Here is a 17,240-nt window from a genome sequence, read left to right as displayed (position 1 = left end):
ACAAGTACAATTGGAAAACATTAAAAAAAATGAAGTTCAGAACTATAGTTTTCTTTTAAAGAAAGATCCTAAATCCTTTGTGGCAGATGAATGGTGTGAACCATTAAAAATTATCTTACTTCACTACGTAATTCAAACAAGTGTATCAATGATTTCCTTACAGAAAGTTAAATCACTACAATAAGAAGCAAATAGTTGGGATGATTGTTTTATTTTTATTTTTTTCCATATAAGTTTGATAATTTGTAAGCATTTGGCTGCAATACCTTTAGTATACCGTGTTTTCTCGCATAATCGTCGCACATTTTATTCTAAAATCAAGTTTGAAAAAAAATTTTTTGTTCAATAAAGTTATTCATAAAAACAAAACCCATTCATGGAAAGTACGTTTATTTAAAAAGGGAAGTATAAAAGAGCACGCCAAACAATTTAAATTAATAAGTCATACAACAAAAACCTTTATTCAACTTTAAATAGAAAAACATCTGTGAACCAAATGCAAGCCGAAGGAACGCGTAACTACCGTAGTAAACACGAAAGAATGCGGGCTATCAAATGTAGTTAACTCAGCACATGATAGAGAGCGCGCGTTGTATGCACTCGGTGAGATATCGATATTCGGCTACGTGCGCGCGCTCTATACGGGAAGCAACATAACCAAACATTATGATTGCAACGAGCACTGGCTAAAGTTTTGTACGGGATACACTGCAGCGACGCTGACGAACGGATGAAGGTTATAACGTTTAAAAAGTCTTTAAAAGATAATTTACACGTCAGACAACTTTGTATTTCCGTTAATTAAATAAGTGGTAATGTCCAAATATATATTAGATTTCTATTTTAAAATCCATTGTTTTATACGGAAAAAATACCCACACAAAGCGCTCGGAATCTAATAGCGGGACCAAAAACATTATGCGACGTTTACGCGATAGGTTTTTTTATATCCAAATTTTGACACCCTAAAATATGGGTGCGACGATTACACGCGTGCAACCATTATGCGATAAAAGAGGGTAATGCAAATAGAACCTTAGTAAAAAAGAAGTGAGGTTTACGTGAGAAAAACAGACACCCACATAAATTGTAGCTGTTATGTTAGAGAACTTGTTTACATGTAGCCTGTGTCTAACCAGAGTAGTTAATTGTTTGGCCAGTGAATTAGAATGGGTCTTCAATTCCAAAAATGCACAGGCTTAGGCAATGTCTTTGCATAAAATTAATGTTGTATAACCCCACTTATAAAACTGTTAAATAAAACTACTTTCATTACACCACACAAAATCATAAAACACAACATTTTGAATGGCTAAAAAATATAAAACATTTCCATCATACTACAATTTTTTATGCATTTGTTACAAACATAATCATGTCCACTGTTCCTCAAATGTGTAATTGATAATCTTGACTTTGAAGGGTTCTGTTAAATTATTTAATATTTTTAAAATGCTATTTACTATTTTGTCAACTAAAAAACCAGCAAAATACATCCATCAAAGTTGAGTCAAAAGTTTTCTGATAAAAGGCAGGCATTTGATCTACTTTAATCTAGTGATGGATGTCATGGACGTAAAAATTGCATGAAAACAACAGCTCAAAAATTGTGCCATGCATAAGTCAGTCTTCCAAATATGTATATCAGAATGGTGTGTGCAAACAAATCAATATTTTAGGTTGCCAACATTTGTATGATAAAATGATTTCTTTTTACAAGTTAAAGACCTACTGAAAATGTTTTGTATAATTACCAAATGTAGGATATATCTTAATGTTTAAAAGTTGTTTTAAACTGTAAAATGTTTGTAAGAATGTTTTAACATATAAAATGAGGACAAGTGGTAACAATTTACAAACCACCTATCACAATCCATTGCATTTAATAATTATAAAACACAAAAGTTTAATATAAACTGAAAATATAAGCACCTATAAGAAAAATTTGTTTGCATTGAAGTTGAAGATACTTACGCATATTCTGAGTTAGGAACTCCAATAACTAGCATCTCACGTCCTCTGATGTGCATTCTCCACATGCTCTTGTGATAGCCTCTTGCATCTAGGTCCCAAATTTTGAAGCACTGAAAAAGAATTTTAAACACATACACATTTTACTTATGCTGCACAAGTAAACAAACAATGAAATGAGCTTATCATCACTTTATCACTTGTGAGACTTCATCAGAGGTCATTTGCACATGATTTAAGTGCACAGTCTTCATTTAACATTTAATGTGACTATAAACAGAAGTGTACAAATAATGCCAAGTTATCAAACGGCTGCTGGAAATTAAAGTTCCGTGACCTCCAGCAAAGTTACTGTTTGTTTATTTTGGGACTTTTTCGTGACTTTCATGACCAGTCGTACAATTTCCTGACTTCAGTGTGAATTTTGGGAAGATCGTGATTGTTGACACCCTGGATGTAAAAGAGGTGGAAAAGCCAGTAGAAAATTCAGAAAGTTAAGGAGATGAATATGCTGGGTAATTTGTAATTAGGAAATTAGAGAGAAGGTGATTGTGAATATATGAGTTGGTTGTGGGAGGAGAGAGGCAGATGAGAGATGTAGATGAAGAGAATAAGGTAGGAGGGGAATGGGTGTGGAGTTGGAGAGGAGAGATTTAAGTTCATATCCCCCGGGGTAATGTTAGAGGTTAGTATGCTGGTGGACAGTGAAGAGGAAGGGAATCACCATTCTGTTTATCGTGCACAGTTGGAAATCAAACCAAGACCCTCCAAAGTTCATAAATTTTACTAAATTTCATAATATAAAACTCAACTGTTACTAAATACAAAATGTTTGATTTAAATATTGTCCTCTCTCTCGAACCTTCTAGAGATTAAAAAAGAGGATTCAAAATGGTTATCTCCTGTACTGACTAAGATTGATGATGGCTGATCCAAAATGATGACTACGATCAAGGTGAAGGGATAAAGTAATCCAAGATCACAGCTGTGACGTCATACAAGTAGATGGTCGCCTCTTGGCACCACACCCTGAACCTTGGGCTCTGCCATATTATATACTACTGCTATTACTGTCTTTATATACTAGCCTATTCTGTTCAAAGAAATACATACACGAGATTCAAGGCTACAAAAAAAAAACAGAATTATTTCAGTCCAAACAATTTACTAATACAAAATTTAATTTGTTTTCACACTGAATTTACTAACTTGAACTAATAAAGAGGTAAGTGGTACACATGTACTAAAATAAAGCATGACTTCAAATAAGAGAAGTCTTGTAACTAGCCCTGAAAAGGTCATGTAGGTGCAGAGTTTATAAAACTTTTCACTTCGAGTTCAACTCATCATTTATACTTTTAATAGCTTTACCCTTGGGGAAGATATTATTTAGATTATTATTTAAAATAAATAACTCAGTAAATGTTATGAAATATTAGTGAATTGATCTCAATTACCCAAAATGAACAAAAATTAAAAAATGATAATGTAATGAAATACAGTATTTTAATAGAACTTTCAGTTAGCCATTAACTGATAGCTGAAAATTACAATCTTAAAAGTATTACTAACATGCCATCCTCTTAGTACACATAGTTTACTAACAACAAATGCAAAAGAGCTATATGTAGTAACAAATTTATAGAAATAGCCTTTAAGCCAAAGTAAAAGTCATAAACATACAATAACCAACATGACCTCTGAGAGCAAGCCATAAGTAAAGGATTAGGCCAGCCTTTACAAACAGAAGAAAAAAATTATTTAATACATTAATGACACTTTCACAATACATTCTTGAGACTCATTAACTGTTAATAATAAAAAACTGGACTGGTTGAATACAAATTTAGCCACTATTTCAGTGTGAAAAAGACTGCACATTAAGAAAGCTACGAAGATATATGACCTAATATTAGCAGTAAAGAAAGAAATTTGTAACATCCTGGTATAAAAGATGAATTAAATTCACAGATGTGATTAGATTAAGATATTGCCCAGTTATTGAATCTCACAGTAATAAATTAAAGGCAAGCAATTAGCACAAGTAAATATAAACAATAAGGAAAAATAAAAACTTGCAATAAAAATAAGGTCACTAATTACATTAGGGGCATTAGACTGGCAGTTACAAATGCATGAAAACGAGACTCAAAATGTACATCTAGAAAAAGGTAGAAATACGGAGGAGATCCTGAAAATTACCCATTGCAAGACATACATTTTTGAGCAATAAAATATAAAAATATATTTTGCATTCTACTAAAAATATTTAGTAAAATTCTTAAAGCACTGTGGTGCGGCCGATGGTTATCACTTAAGGATGGCAGGAAGGACCTTCAAATAGGGAGGATGTAAGAACAGAAGATGTAGGAAAAAATATCTGAAGTCACTGAACAAACAAGACTACTGGGCTTACGTGAGCAATGGCTTTCCAACAGATGGCAGATGCTTCTCACTGGCCATGAACGCAACAAACCATAACGTCATTGAGAAACAAAAATGCCTACAAGTCGGGGAATGGGGTGGGTGGTACGATGGTGCACAAATGGAATATGAAGCTGGTAGAACACAACAAGTCGGTGTGTGCTAGTTTGCTAGATGCGCTCTTTTGGGCAGGCACAGCATTGGACAGCCCTGAAGCAAGCGAAATGGGGAGAGAGCAAATGTTCATGGATCTGAGAAGAGATAGAGGCCTGAGAATGACATGGATATAACATACTTTAAAGTGTTCAAAAGTTGACGCAGCCTAGGCGCACTTGAAAACGTTGCAGCCAAAGTGCTAGTCTTAAAAACCTTTAAAGGAACTGAAAACTGTGTCAGTGAAATTTGGTTCACAAAGGAACAAGATACAAAAGATTAACAAGTAACACTATGCAACTAATAAGCAGTGCTAAAAAGTTATTTCAATGTTTATGAATCTTGTCTCCTGCTGAATCAAGTACGTGCAGAACATTGTATGCACCTGTATTATTATTAGTGTCCATCCCTGTGCATGCAATACATGAGAAAACAACAGAATAATGTCCTTAAGTGGTTTAAAAATGAAAGAAAACTAGTATTTGTGCTTTGACAATAATGAGGAGGTAAAAACAATTTGTGAGGTAGGTAGTGGACATGTTCAAGGCATGAGAAGTTGTGGATATGTAAGTGGTTCAGTAAATATTAAAAAGTAAGAAATCCTTGATATTAAAATATATCACAATAAATTGTGGTGTCAGTAATGTTTGTATTTTGATTTTGTTTCTGGTTTTGATTAGTTTAAACTATATGCCAACTTATTATTAATTGATTTAGTACTTGTTTCAGTATCCATTTATTAACTTTATGTTATGTTCTGTGTGTTAGAAAGTATTTGTTTTAATGGCAAAAAACCAAGTAGTTTTGGTAAACCAAAAAACTAATTAAAATTTTTATATGATCACAATAGTTACTACCATTCACTAATTACCCATGCATACTTGTTATCAATGCCATACAAAAATTGAAGCTACACTAGAGCTTGGCACACCTAAACAGTAGATTCTTAGCAAAAGAAAAAATGTCAATGATAAATCACACAAAAAAACATACCTTTGCTACTTGCAGCCACGTTATGAAGTCTTTTGGCTCTTCCATTTTAATGAACATGATGATAACATCACCCTATGGACACAAAAATAAAAGATCACTAAATAAATGGTAGTTATGATGGTTACTACTAGCATCAATAAACTGAGAACTGAAATTTTGGTTGTACAAATTAAAAAAAAAATTAAAAATCACAACACTTAAAAATTAAAACTTGCTGACAAGGGCAACTTAAGGGTACAATAATGTGTGTTTATGTGCATTGTGCCAGCCACAAATAAGAGGTCTTTAGGAGCCGCTCTAAGATTGAATGTGTAGTTGCAGAGTGGACTGAAGTAAAACTAATGTATTTCATCAGTTAACTTGCAGCAGTTTGGAACTATAATGCGTATGACATCACATGCGTGCATGACAGAAAGGGGAGAATGGTGCTGTCAGGCAGGAAAAAAACACAGTTCCAGTGCATGCGTGTGTGTAAGTACGTGTGCACGTTTGTATATATAACAAGAACCTGGAAAAAAAAATCAACTGTATTCATGTGTATGTATTAAAATATTAAGCATCTGGCTATTACAACGCATGTATTTCTATTGTATATTGTCATTAAAAAATAAAGCTGTGAAAATTTTTTAACATACATAATTATACATATTATGTCATTTGTTCCAAAAACCATTAATCATTTTATTAAGGTGTAAGTGTCTGGCTATAATTCATAGGTGAATCACAGGGAACCACACCAACTTAGGATTCACATATAAACTAGGCCAAAATAATCCTAGGATTTACAGGCAATTCACATGAATCACAAAAAAAAAAAAAATGTGATATACATGCACTACAATGAATAGAGAGCATGTCACACTTCAATTTGCTATTAAATGAACTATTTGGTTTCCCTGTTTAAGCTCTACTTCCAACCAGTTGTAGATCCTTCTATTTTATTCATACATTAAAATTAAAAATTGCTGCAACGAGCCTTGCGACTTGTATCTGTACATCAACCGCATGCCACTCTGAAGTTTTTACAACATAAATATGAAACCATCAAGATGTGCAAACTGTCCTAAAACAATGAAACCAGTGTCAGCAAACACCAACTCAATTATGTATTTACTCTTCGAGCAATGTCTGCACTATATTTGTAAGCTAGCTGCCACACAACCAGTTGTACACATGACGACATGAAAAGTTAATTAGTACACAGTATCACAAGTGATTTTTTTTCTAATTTTGATTTTAAAAATGTTTATGTAAGAGTACATGGCCTGTAAACCAGCAACAGTCCACAAGTTACTTTAAATTACTAATACTTTCTCAGGACATACAAATCGCACATTGCTGTTTTAATCATTAACAGTCAATGTTTAAATATAATTTTTGGATATCGGATGTTCATTTCCAACAGAACTTTCTTTGAATTTAGTTTCTGGTTCCAGGATATATATTTTCTTCACTGATCGTGACCAGCTTGATTTACTGTTGGTAATTTACAGTTGGCAAAATCTCTTTAACCCGACACGTCTGGGACTATGGCCTTGACCGTTGAAAGATTTGGCCAAATTATTGAAATTCAATAAAATTTCAACAGCAATACAAAAGAAAGAATACTAAACAGTACCACGATATTCACAAGTAGTGATAAGCTGTACCACAGCTGTACACTGCATGTACATAATTGTAATAACATTCAAACATCACGTGTAACCTGCTTGAAATAGGAATTGGGCGCACCAAGATGAGGCGACATGTCACGGCTAACAGAAACTACAAGTGGCTCGACATTTTGCCGAAACTAATAAGTGAATACAATTCTACAGTGCATTCTACCATGAAAATGAAGCCTAAAGACGTAAAGGATGATCACTTGCTTCGAACAGTGTTTTCCAACACAAAGAAGAAAGGCAACTCGATCCGTGCCTGGTTGCAGAATGTACCAAAACGAATAATGCCACATTAAAGAGCGTGACTGGATTTCCTAGCACCAGGCTGCTGAGCTACACACTCTTGTACACAAGCAAGTCATTTCTTGTGTTCATCGTCTGCTTTCTTCTATCCGGACAGCATATGATTGAATAATATGAATCTTGTAATGCTGCAATTGGTTATTTGTCTTTAAAGATGTTTGAAATTTACCATGATCCCATCAGAATGTCATTAAAATGAATGACAATATTCAGAGCATGGCTTCAAAAAATAATGGGAAATTCACAGGTCTCTAACCACGTATTAATTATTAAAAATATGACCATTGTAGAAATAACTTTCATCCATTTTTCATCTGTTTACATACAAGCCGTAGTTTTTGTGGAAAGTAAACAGTAATGATAAAATTTATGGATACACAGATGAAGGGCAGGAGAAATATCAATGCTATTTGTTTCATTCAAGTGAAATACATTGCACCTATGAGAATTTAGAAACATTTTACAGACACTATAAAAATCATTTATAGCTACTGTTTAAGAAATGTTTAACATACAGCAAATGACAAGTCATTTTCGTATACTCAGTTTCCTCTTACCTTTTTGCCAGAAATGAAGTCTTCTTCACACGGAGATTTACTGTGATCTAAAATTGTTCCCTTTTTGATAAGTTTTACTATTAAATCTTCATAATTAGCTTTTTTAACACTGCAAAGCAAACAGATTTTTTTTTAAAACCTCTCATTTGTAACGTTAATCAGAAAAGAGTTTTTAAAAGGGTTAAAGGCAGCATACTGCATGTGTTACCTGTCAATGTCTTTCAGCTTTACAGAAAGTTGTGTGTTGAAGGAATGCTTTTTGAAGTAGACGTCTTGAAAATATGAATTCATATTCAAACCAGATGCTCCGAAATGATATGTCCTGGACACATCTGGAATAACACACTCTCTTCCTTTGCGGACTTCTGGAAGTCGCATCCACATGTCCCAGTCCCACATCTGAAAATGTTCATGTTCATTTAAAATATTTCACATTGCCTTTTATAAATTATATTGTTTCAATTTAAAAAATCAAAACTTTGTGTGTATTGACAGGGGAAATTCACCTTAATACCATAAAAACTTCAAAACTGAATAAACCAATTCACCTGCCCCTCTAAAATATACTTATTTAAGTAACATCAATGAATTAGGGCATGATTTGAAATTGCATTGTCACAGATTCAAAGTAGCGCTCTTTTTCATCTACATAAATTTTTAATTTTCACATGCGCACAGTAGCAAAGTTACTTGTATAACATTAAAAACAATGCAAATCTTTTTTGTTTACAGAAAAGAAAGTTGAAGGCTATTTAATCTTATTAGACACTGAAAAAGCGCTTCTTTATTAACATAATTATTTTTTATTTCATAAATGATGTTGGCGACTAATGAGTAAGAAAATGCAATGCCCACGCCAGGGTGTATCAAACTCAACACACACGGCAGGGCATATTTCAGAACTCAACCTCTTTCATGAGGGAAGAGGGTGCCCACGATAACACACAACAATAAGCAACAACAGGAAGAAAATAATTTTCTAATTGTTTTTAACTATAGTTTATAACTGCTGCAATAATCTCTGACTGCAGCTCCTTGCTCCATATTCTATTTTCTCCCCACTTCCCCCAGAGGATTCGCCCTTGTACCAAAACCTATTATGACAACAATGTGGCCTGTGAATTTTACATTATATTTTATTTTAGGATAATTAATCTCAAAATGTAATTTAAACATTCATTGCAATGATAGTCAATGAATACACTTATCCAATTGGAAAGCTATTCATATATCTCAATATATCTCAAACACAAACACACACAAATAAAAACAAACACACAAATTCCCCCCCCCCCCCAAACTGACCCTCACCCACAGCTAAAATCACAAATATAACATCTTTTGCTGGAGCTATTAATCTCACACAAATCAATTTATACTTTAAAACTAAGGAAAACTAATAACTAACATACCTTGACCGTAAGTACTTTAATCATAGAAATAGAAGACAAAACCTTTTTTTTCTTTGTATAAATGAATAATATAACTTACAAACTATGCTACTATGGAAATACATCTAAGACTCAATACTTGCTAAGCGAGATAAATTAGGAAAAAAATATTTTTTTCTTTTCTTCTGAATGAAAACAGACCTTACCTATTGCTACCTACAGTGTTCCTGTCTGGTTGTACTTAAAGAAGCATTTTTATTATCCTCTTACGGATTCAATTGCAAAACTTCTGTCACATGTTCTAGGATTACAGCCACATTCACTAAACATGCATCTTTCATTTGCACATTAGGTGGAGAAAAGGGGGGGGAAAAAAATATCTCGCTGCATATCAAGGGAGTATGATGAATGATTGAGAGCATGTATACACTGCACTGAGCTAATCTGACAAGATTGCAGAGAGCAGACATTATCATGCAACAACATCCACTGTCCAGTAATATTCAACTATAGCCTAAAAGGCTACATGCACTGTAGCAAACAAGTCACAAAACTTCCAAACAGCAAGTGATATTCACAGTTTGACACACATTATGGGTGATGCCACTACACTTTATGGGTTGATTGCTGCTTGGATTCAAGATGGAACTGGTAGCACAAGTTGGTAAACCTGTAGCAAGAGCCTGCAGAAAGAATGGATCCTGGTCACGTACGGTACTGTTTTGCTTTTGCTAGTCGGTGAGCTCATGTGGCACAAACAAGGGAAAGCTCATCTGCTTACCGAAACCTTCACAGGCTACTACCAATGAAATTACTCCTTCACCATTATTCATAGTCGGTGGCTGATCTCAAGCCAGGATGTATCACACTCGCTAAATTACGTCCGAAATTCTGCTCGCCAAAAGTGAGTTGTTGAGATACTGGACCATGCACTAACAGTTCTAGACACACCCCGTATTTTGCATTCAAATAAAATTTAAGAGGGCACTTATTTATACCAGAGGTGAAAGCTTATCCTAGTTACTTCTTAAAAGTAAATTTAACAAAAAAAAAAAGTCAAACCTTTTCTGGTGTTGGCCATTTTGATTCCAGTTCATCCTTATACAAGGAACGTTTCAAAATCCAGCCCAGACCTGGCATGGTTTCCACACGGTACAAAAGCGTCGGGTCGTCACTTGTATGCTCATAACCTTGGTCATTCCATGCAGAAATACAGTAAACTGAGCTATCCTCTTCTAGTAACCTAAGGGTCTGACTGAAATAGCTGGAAGAGAAAATGTTAATCATTAAAACATAAAATGAACCCATACAGGACACAATAAGCATATTTTACAAAATTATTGTCGGTTTATTTTTGTTGGAAAATTCATAACTGCCACTTAGTGCATTGCACATTTATAGATTTTTTTTTTTGCTACAAGGCCATGTTTACAAATACAAGCCATGTTCAATAATAGTAAACTCTCACAAATCCAGGGCCCGCGAATTCGCAATAATCAAAAATTAGTGGTATTTTTATAGATTAATTTTTTGAACAGCTCTGGACTGTAAAAAAATTTCAAAGTTCTCTGTGCTGTGCGCCTCAGCTGGGCGACGGTCCTAAGGCGTGTGGCCCACCTCTCTCAAAGTCGCTCAGGTTCACTTTCACTTGATGTAAGCTTTTGGACATACGCCATTGCTAAGCACATGTATGTCTGTGTCATGTGTTTTTGTCTTTTGGGTTTTTTTGTAGTTTTCTTCTACAGACATACATGTGCTTAGCAATGGCGTATGTCCAAAAGCTTACATCAAGTCATGCACTCCCATTGCTCAAATCTTTCAAAGATAATTTCACTTTCACGTTGGAAACACTCAGACAGGTAGATACAGCGAAGAGAAGGGGAAGGAAGTAGGCGGGACTCTGGTGACAAAGAACATACCCTGTTTCTCTTGTGAAATACAGGTCTGAGTTGCCATCCCCCCCCACCCTAGTCCTTTGGCTAATAATTTCAGCTCTTATTTATTACTATGAGGAGGGGAGAGGTGGTGGCAGGGCGGTACCTGCCACCCCTCTCTACTTTACGCTTAAAAGTCCTCCTGTTCCAACACTACTACAGGGAAACTTTTATTTTTTACAGTGTTTCTCTCCCATTTAGAGACACCCCCCCCCCCCCCCCCCAGGCCCATTTGATCTCTTAAACAAAAGAGGAAAGTTGGCAATTTTTCATTTTGGATCCTGTTTTTTAAAGTTCATACCTGAGAAAATATTTTTTCTCATATGCAATAAAATTGTTTTGCTGTGAATTTCAGTGTTTTTTTTAGGAAAAATGTTAATTTTCCTCTTTTTATTGTAACTGAAAATCTACTTCCAATAACACAAAATACTGCAAAATTCAATGTTTAAGAATTATTTATATGATAATATGGATGTGAAAATTGCAAAAAAAAAAAAAAAAAAAAAAAGATAAATTTCCACATACAATGTTTTTTCCAAAAAGTTTGGTTTTCCCTTGTGTGTGTCATCTGTTCTTGTTATTTAAAAACTAGGTACCATCCCCAAAGATAGCATACTTCAATACTAAAATTAATGAATTCAAACAGCCAGATGTCAAAAACTACACATTTTTGGATAATGTTGTGTTCAACTTTGTAATTCTCTGATTCACGTCCATCTGTTCGTTTAAATTATATAAATCGTTTTCACGTAACTTCAGGGCTTTCCTCGGGTAGTAGACTGCTTTATGTAATAATCATTTTCATTCATTATTGAATTTTTGTCATGTTGTATGAACTTTAATTCTGTCCAGCACACATGGTGTCCTGGACTTTCTCCAAAACTTATTTGTGTCACATGCTTTTTAACTGCGTAAAATGATGTGTAGGAAGAACGGACGTGTATCGTGAATAAAACCATGAACTAGAAATAGATGTTTTGTGAGCTGACCACGTGCAAAGACGTTTGGCAGAGTGAGGTGTGTGGGCCGCCTTCCAGAGCCTAATTAATTAACCTGTAATATGAATAAAGTGTGTCCACCGCTGAGAGTAGACCAAATGGCACCCAAGAGCGTGCCATAAAAACAGCGCAAGAATGCGCAGTGTGTGAGACGTGCCGTTGTTGCCCAGAGCACAGATTGCGCTGCCTGGACCACCGCGTGCACGCGCTGGAACACTCGACAGAGAAAGAGTGTGAGTGGACATGTACGAGAAAGAGTGCGTCGAGTGCTATTACCCACGACCTGAGTGGGACTCCGGCCACAGAATAGCTGTGGGTTATGAATGTGGCTGGTGTCGTGAGTACCGCATGTATCATAGTGTGGTGTGAGGATCAGCCAGGGACACCGGCCCAGAACATCAAAGACGCTAGAGGAATCGCAGGCTACATGAATGCTGGTTTGTAAACGTGTGGCAAATGGCAAATATAAAGTAAACTTTGGTACCACGAAAATTTGACTAGTGTATGATTTTTAACTTTTTAATTTTTCTTTAGGTGCTGGCTAACTGCTTGAGCCAAACAGTTTTGAATATTTAAGGATATCCCAAAAACTTTTAAGCCATTTGGGTGTAATGGACAGTTATTTAAAAGGTAAAACAACCGAATTTGAATGTCTCAAGTGTGCTTTCAAGGGTGTATTAAAAGTTAGGCCATTTTTTCAAGTTTAATTTTTGTAGTTAAAAAGTTATCTTGTTTTGCACTAGCTCAGAAGTGACATGGACCGAGTTCAGCCCTCTCATATAAAAAGGACAGTTTAAAAGGATGAATTTTCAGTGCCTGGAAGATAATAATCATAGCCCTCAATATGCTGCTGTTCATAAAGAGTGTCTACAGAACTTCATAAATAAAAATTAGTAACTGCATGACTAAAGTAAAGCCCTGCACTGATTGAGGCATTTTTTTTGTTAGGTCTAAAGATAAAAAGAGCAGCAGAGTTTTTAACAAATTTTTGAGCTGTATGAAATAATTACACACATGCAAGCATATTCATTTGTTCAAATCAAACACACTAAGCAATGTGAATGAGTTATTGCAAAAGTGAAATACACTACTAAAATCCAAACTGTCAAAGTAAAACCAAACACCTTTTGTTGTTTCACACCAGCCCACTAAATCTTCAAACTTGCCTGAAGAAGTCTGGGGATACATCCAAGTCTTCTTCAATGATAATGGCATATTTGGCAAGAGGGTATATATTAAACGTAGCTGTCAAAGATGCCTTGTAATGCTGCGATATCCTGGCATTTTTCACACCTATTGGTGCGTGCTGAATCCCTCGCAGACCGAAAAGTTTTGTGACTTCCAGTGGCTCATCGAAATAGCCGTCAATGAACACAGTAACCATTTCTGGATTGGCTCCAGCAGCAGATAGAAGTGACCGTAGCATCCTGAAATATGTATAAAGCATAGTTCATTACAACATAAAAAATGATTTTAAGTGTTACAATCACTATTATTAGAATTTGAAACCAAAATTAAAATTTTTTATACAGAATATATAATTAAAATCACTCCAATTAAACTATAAAATAAAATAAGTTTTTTTTTATCTCTTCCACCTAGATAAAAACACGATTTACACAAAACTGAAGAGCTCAATGTGAAAGATTTCTACATAAATGTTTTAGCGTATTCTTTTAGCTTTAAGACAGTATGATTATAAAGAATCTTGCGTAATAAGTTGGCGCACTAGAGCGGGCTGAGTGTCGCAGAATGTATAGTTCTGCAGCGGTTCTAAGCTCTCACCACCAGAGCAACACTCATTACACTTGGTCTTACTTATCTATTTCGTGGAAAATTCAAAGTTTTCTAGTAACATTAAAATGTTTACCTCAGCAAACCTTGTGTGTCATACCTAAAACACATGATTAAATCTTAAATAATAGTTTCTTGAATGCTCCACAATGTTACATTTTGTAAACATTATTATAGCAGACATTCAGTAAACCAAACTATAAATAACTACAAACATTTTTTTACTTTATAAAATTAAAAGTCAATATGTTTTACTAAATATACAATATATTAAATAATATTAGGAAAAAGGAACAATTGTTCTGACTGTCAAGCATGGTAGTGTGTACCGTATTGTGGCGGTGTTGAATTTGCTCAGGCCAGGACGATTTTCACTCTCTTAGGAAACTAAAGTTTTTAATGTATTGAAAATTATTAAAAAGCTGAACTTTTGTACAGTGGCAGTATAAACGTTTCTTAGTAACGTATTAAAAGTTAACCGCCGCAAACCTTGTGAATTTAAGTCATTAATGATAAATTCTTGCAATGATCCACAAAAATGCATTTTGTAAATGGAATTTATATAGCAGATTCTAAATACGGGCATCAAAATAATCTAAAAACATTCCCCTACACGCGATAGTGATAAAAATTAAATAGTTTCAACATCATACCATTAATAGACACTTTAAGTCATTAAAGTTAAGAAAACAATTTTTATTCAATTTTATTAAAGCATAAACACAAATTACATAAATATGAAGAGCCCGACATCGCTTCAAAAATTTTGTTGCATATTTCTCCATATTTCTCACGCATTGGAATTTACAAGTCCATAGGTTTTTGGACACACCTTCTCACAGCGATGGATAGGACATAATGGACCAACCATATGGCTATCGCGATCTCCAGACATTACCCCTCTTTATTTCTTCAGTTAAGGGTTAGACATAGTGCATGCATCTACAATACACTATCTTGTTGATCTACGCACAAGAATTATGACTGCAATAAAATCTATCACCCACCCCAGACATACTGCGCAACACATGGAATGACACAGAGTAGTGCTTACATATTCTGCGAGTTATGAAAGGGGCTCACATAGAAGTTGAATTGGGGGGGGGGGGGGGGGGAAACTTTTTGATTAGCTATACAAAAGCCAAAAACTGCATGGTTCTATCTCAAATACTTATTCATAGTTGAAATTTGTGATCAGGGACGTTTCGTGTGGTCAACCTGTACATATCTGCATTGAGAGAAGAAACAAAACTGTCTAAAATGTATACATGTCATAACTTAATTACCTGTACAAATAATGAGGTCTGTTGCTGGCAATAATAGCAACTGGAACATTATAAACATTGTTGTTAACAATCTGAAATAAAAAGGAAGTATGTCATTAATAACAACAACAACTTTTTTCCCTTACTAACTACACAGATAAAATTTTTTATAAGAATGAACTAGGTAAGTGGAACTATGCATGAGTTTGCCTTGGATCTCAAACATGAACAAGTTGAAATCAATCAAGATTCTAAGCTAGTTTTCATGGAAAAATGGTACATACTGGCTCAGGGTGGAAAGTCAAGGGTGCAGGATCAGAACAACTGCAAACACTTCCATAGCCTTCAACGTGATTGCAAAACTCTCTTCGTCTCCTGTTTTCTTCCGTGTCCGACCAATCACACTCACTTTCTGAAACCATTTAAATGAGTCAATCATCACATGTTAAAATATGTTTTTACATGAACAGTAAGTCTTGACCAATAACGAAAATTAGTGTATCAGGCAAGCACCTTCAATCGTTACCAGAGGTACTTCAACATGGAGGACAACTGGGGCACCCCAGGTGTTGAAATCCATGCTCTTGCTGTACAACTCTCCGTACATCTTGCCAGCTTTCTGCGTCACCATGGCCCACATGTCCCGCCAGCCAATCATCTGAGCTCTTCGAGATCCCAGGCGTTTCAGCAGGTCTCGAGCGGGCTGCTTCATTTGGAAAGTGCCTTCATCCTACAAGCACATGGCGTACAATTGACAGCAGCTGGTTCAACCAAATTGTTTTTTTACAAATCTCTTAACAAAACAATGACAAAAGCTGTCTGAGTTATGATTTGTCCTGAAACCACAGGTAAAAAGAACGAATTAATTAGCCATTAAAAATAAGACACCCAAAGTCTGTTTTTATACATGCAATGCTAGTATGGTAGATCCAAGTCACAGTTGGCTTCGCTATTATGTTGCAGCCTGTCATGTTGAACATAAAAAAAAAAAACCATGCAAACTGACATTCAAAATCTACTACACATTAAATTCAGGAAAGAAAGAATTATGAACCCTATTCCCCTCTGCCTCCAAATTACACCATTCTTTTATATATATAAGCATTATCCTATTCATACATAAATTATCCATGCTACTGCAATAAAGGCTGCTCTGAAACTGTAACATTTATTGCAAAACAGTTTTATAACATACATTTAACATTAAAATAAATCATTTTCTTTGCACTAAAAGCATAATTTTATGTAGCTAATTTAGTGGTTGAGTGGTCAGACAACTAGCCTCCTGCTAAGCAGTGGCGAGGCGCGAGGTTTACGGGACTGATCGCCCCAATACAGGGAAGGGGGGGGGGGGGGTCCAGGGGTCTTCTCCAGGGAAAATTTGGAATTAAAGTTGCCAAATGGTGCAATTCAAGTAGTTTTCTTATCTGGACATTGAATATACCACTGGTATATATATTATATTTTAGTAATCAATTACTTCTGTGAAAAAGGAGAGTGTTATAACCCACAACCCTTCTAGCTACGCCAGTCTTACATTATTTTGATAATCTACCCATCAGCTCAATTATTCAGTTTTTAATGGCAAATATCTCAGTTACATCCTTTTTTTAAAAAAAAGTAGGCAAGGCCAAAAAAATTGTCAAATTCTTGTAGCCACATAACCAGGATATAGGCCTATCTTCATAAACATAGAGTATTGCAGAAATTGTCTTGACAAATAAACAATACCAATACAGTAAATTATCTAAATGCTGTACTTGACGGGACCGAAAATTTGACACTACCTTATAGAG

General features: G+C 35.0%; 1 protein-coding gene across 2 annotated transcripts in view; it reads right to left on the bottom strand.

Annotated features, from left to right (window-relative positions):
* Nucleotides 1-17,240, bottom strand: part of LOC134529820 (protein O-linked-mannose beta-1,2-N-acetylglucosaminyltransferase 1-like) — a 28,696-nt gene that overhangs the window by 1,015 nt on the left and 10,441 nt on the right. Inside the window, exons 5-13 of one of the 2 annotated variants that reach the window (XM_063364302.1) lie at nt 15,958-16,174; nt 15,729-15,856; nt 15,466-15,536; nt 13,552-13,812; nt 10,516-10,717; nt 8,271-8,461; nt 8,063-8,171; nt 5,542-5,613; nt 1,975-2,084 (exon numbers count right to left, since the gene is read on the bottom strand). In XM_063364302.1, coding sequence (XP_063220372.1) covers nt 1,975-2,084; nt 5,542-5,613; nt 8,063-8,171; nt 8,271-8,461; nt 10,516-10,717; nt 13,552-13,812; nt 15,466-15,536; nt 15,729-15,856; nt 15,958-16,174 — 1,361 coding nt within the window. Of the gene's footprint in view, nt 1-1,970; nt 2,085-5,541; nt 5,614-8,062; nt 8,172-8,270; nt 8,462-10,515; nt 10,718-13,551; nt 13,813-15,465; nt 15,537-15,728; nt 15,857-15,957; nt 16,175-17,240 lie in introns of those variants that run through there. The other variant, XM_063364303.1, reaches the window with a different exon arrangement.

The sequence above is a fragment of the Bacillus rossius genome, chromosome 2 (genome assembly GCF_032445375.1).
Source record: "Bacillus rossius redtenbacheri isolate Brsri chromosome 2, Brsri_v3, whole genome shotgun sequence".
Taxonomy (NCBI): domain Eukaryota; kingdom Metazoa; phylum Arthropoda; class Insecta; order Phasmatodea; family Bacillidae; genus Bacillus; species Bacillus rossius.
Note: the sequence above shows the minus strand (reverse complement) of the source record. Positions and strands in the feature narration are given on the sequence as shown.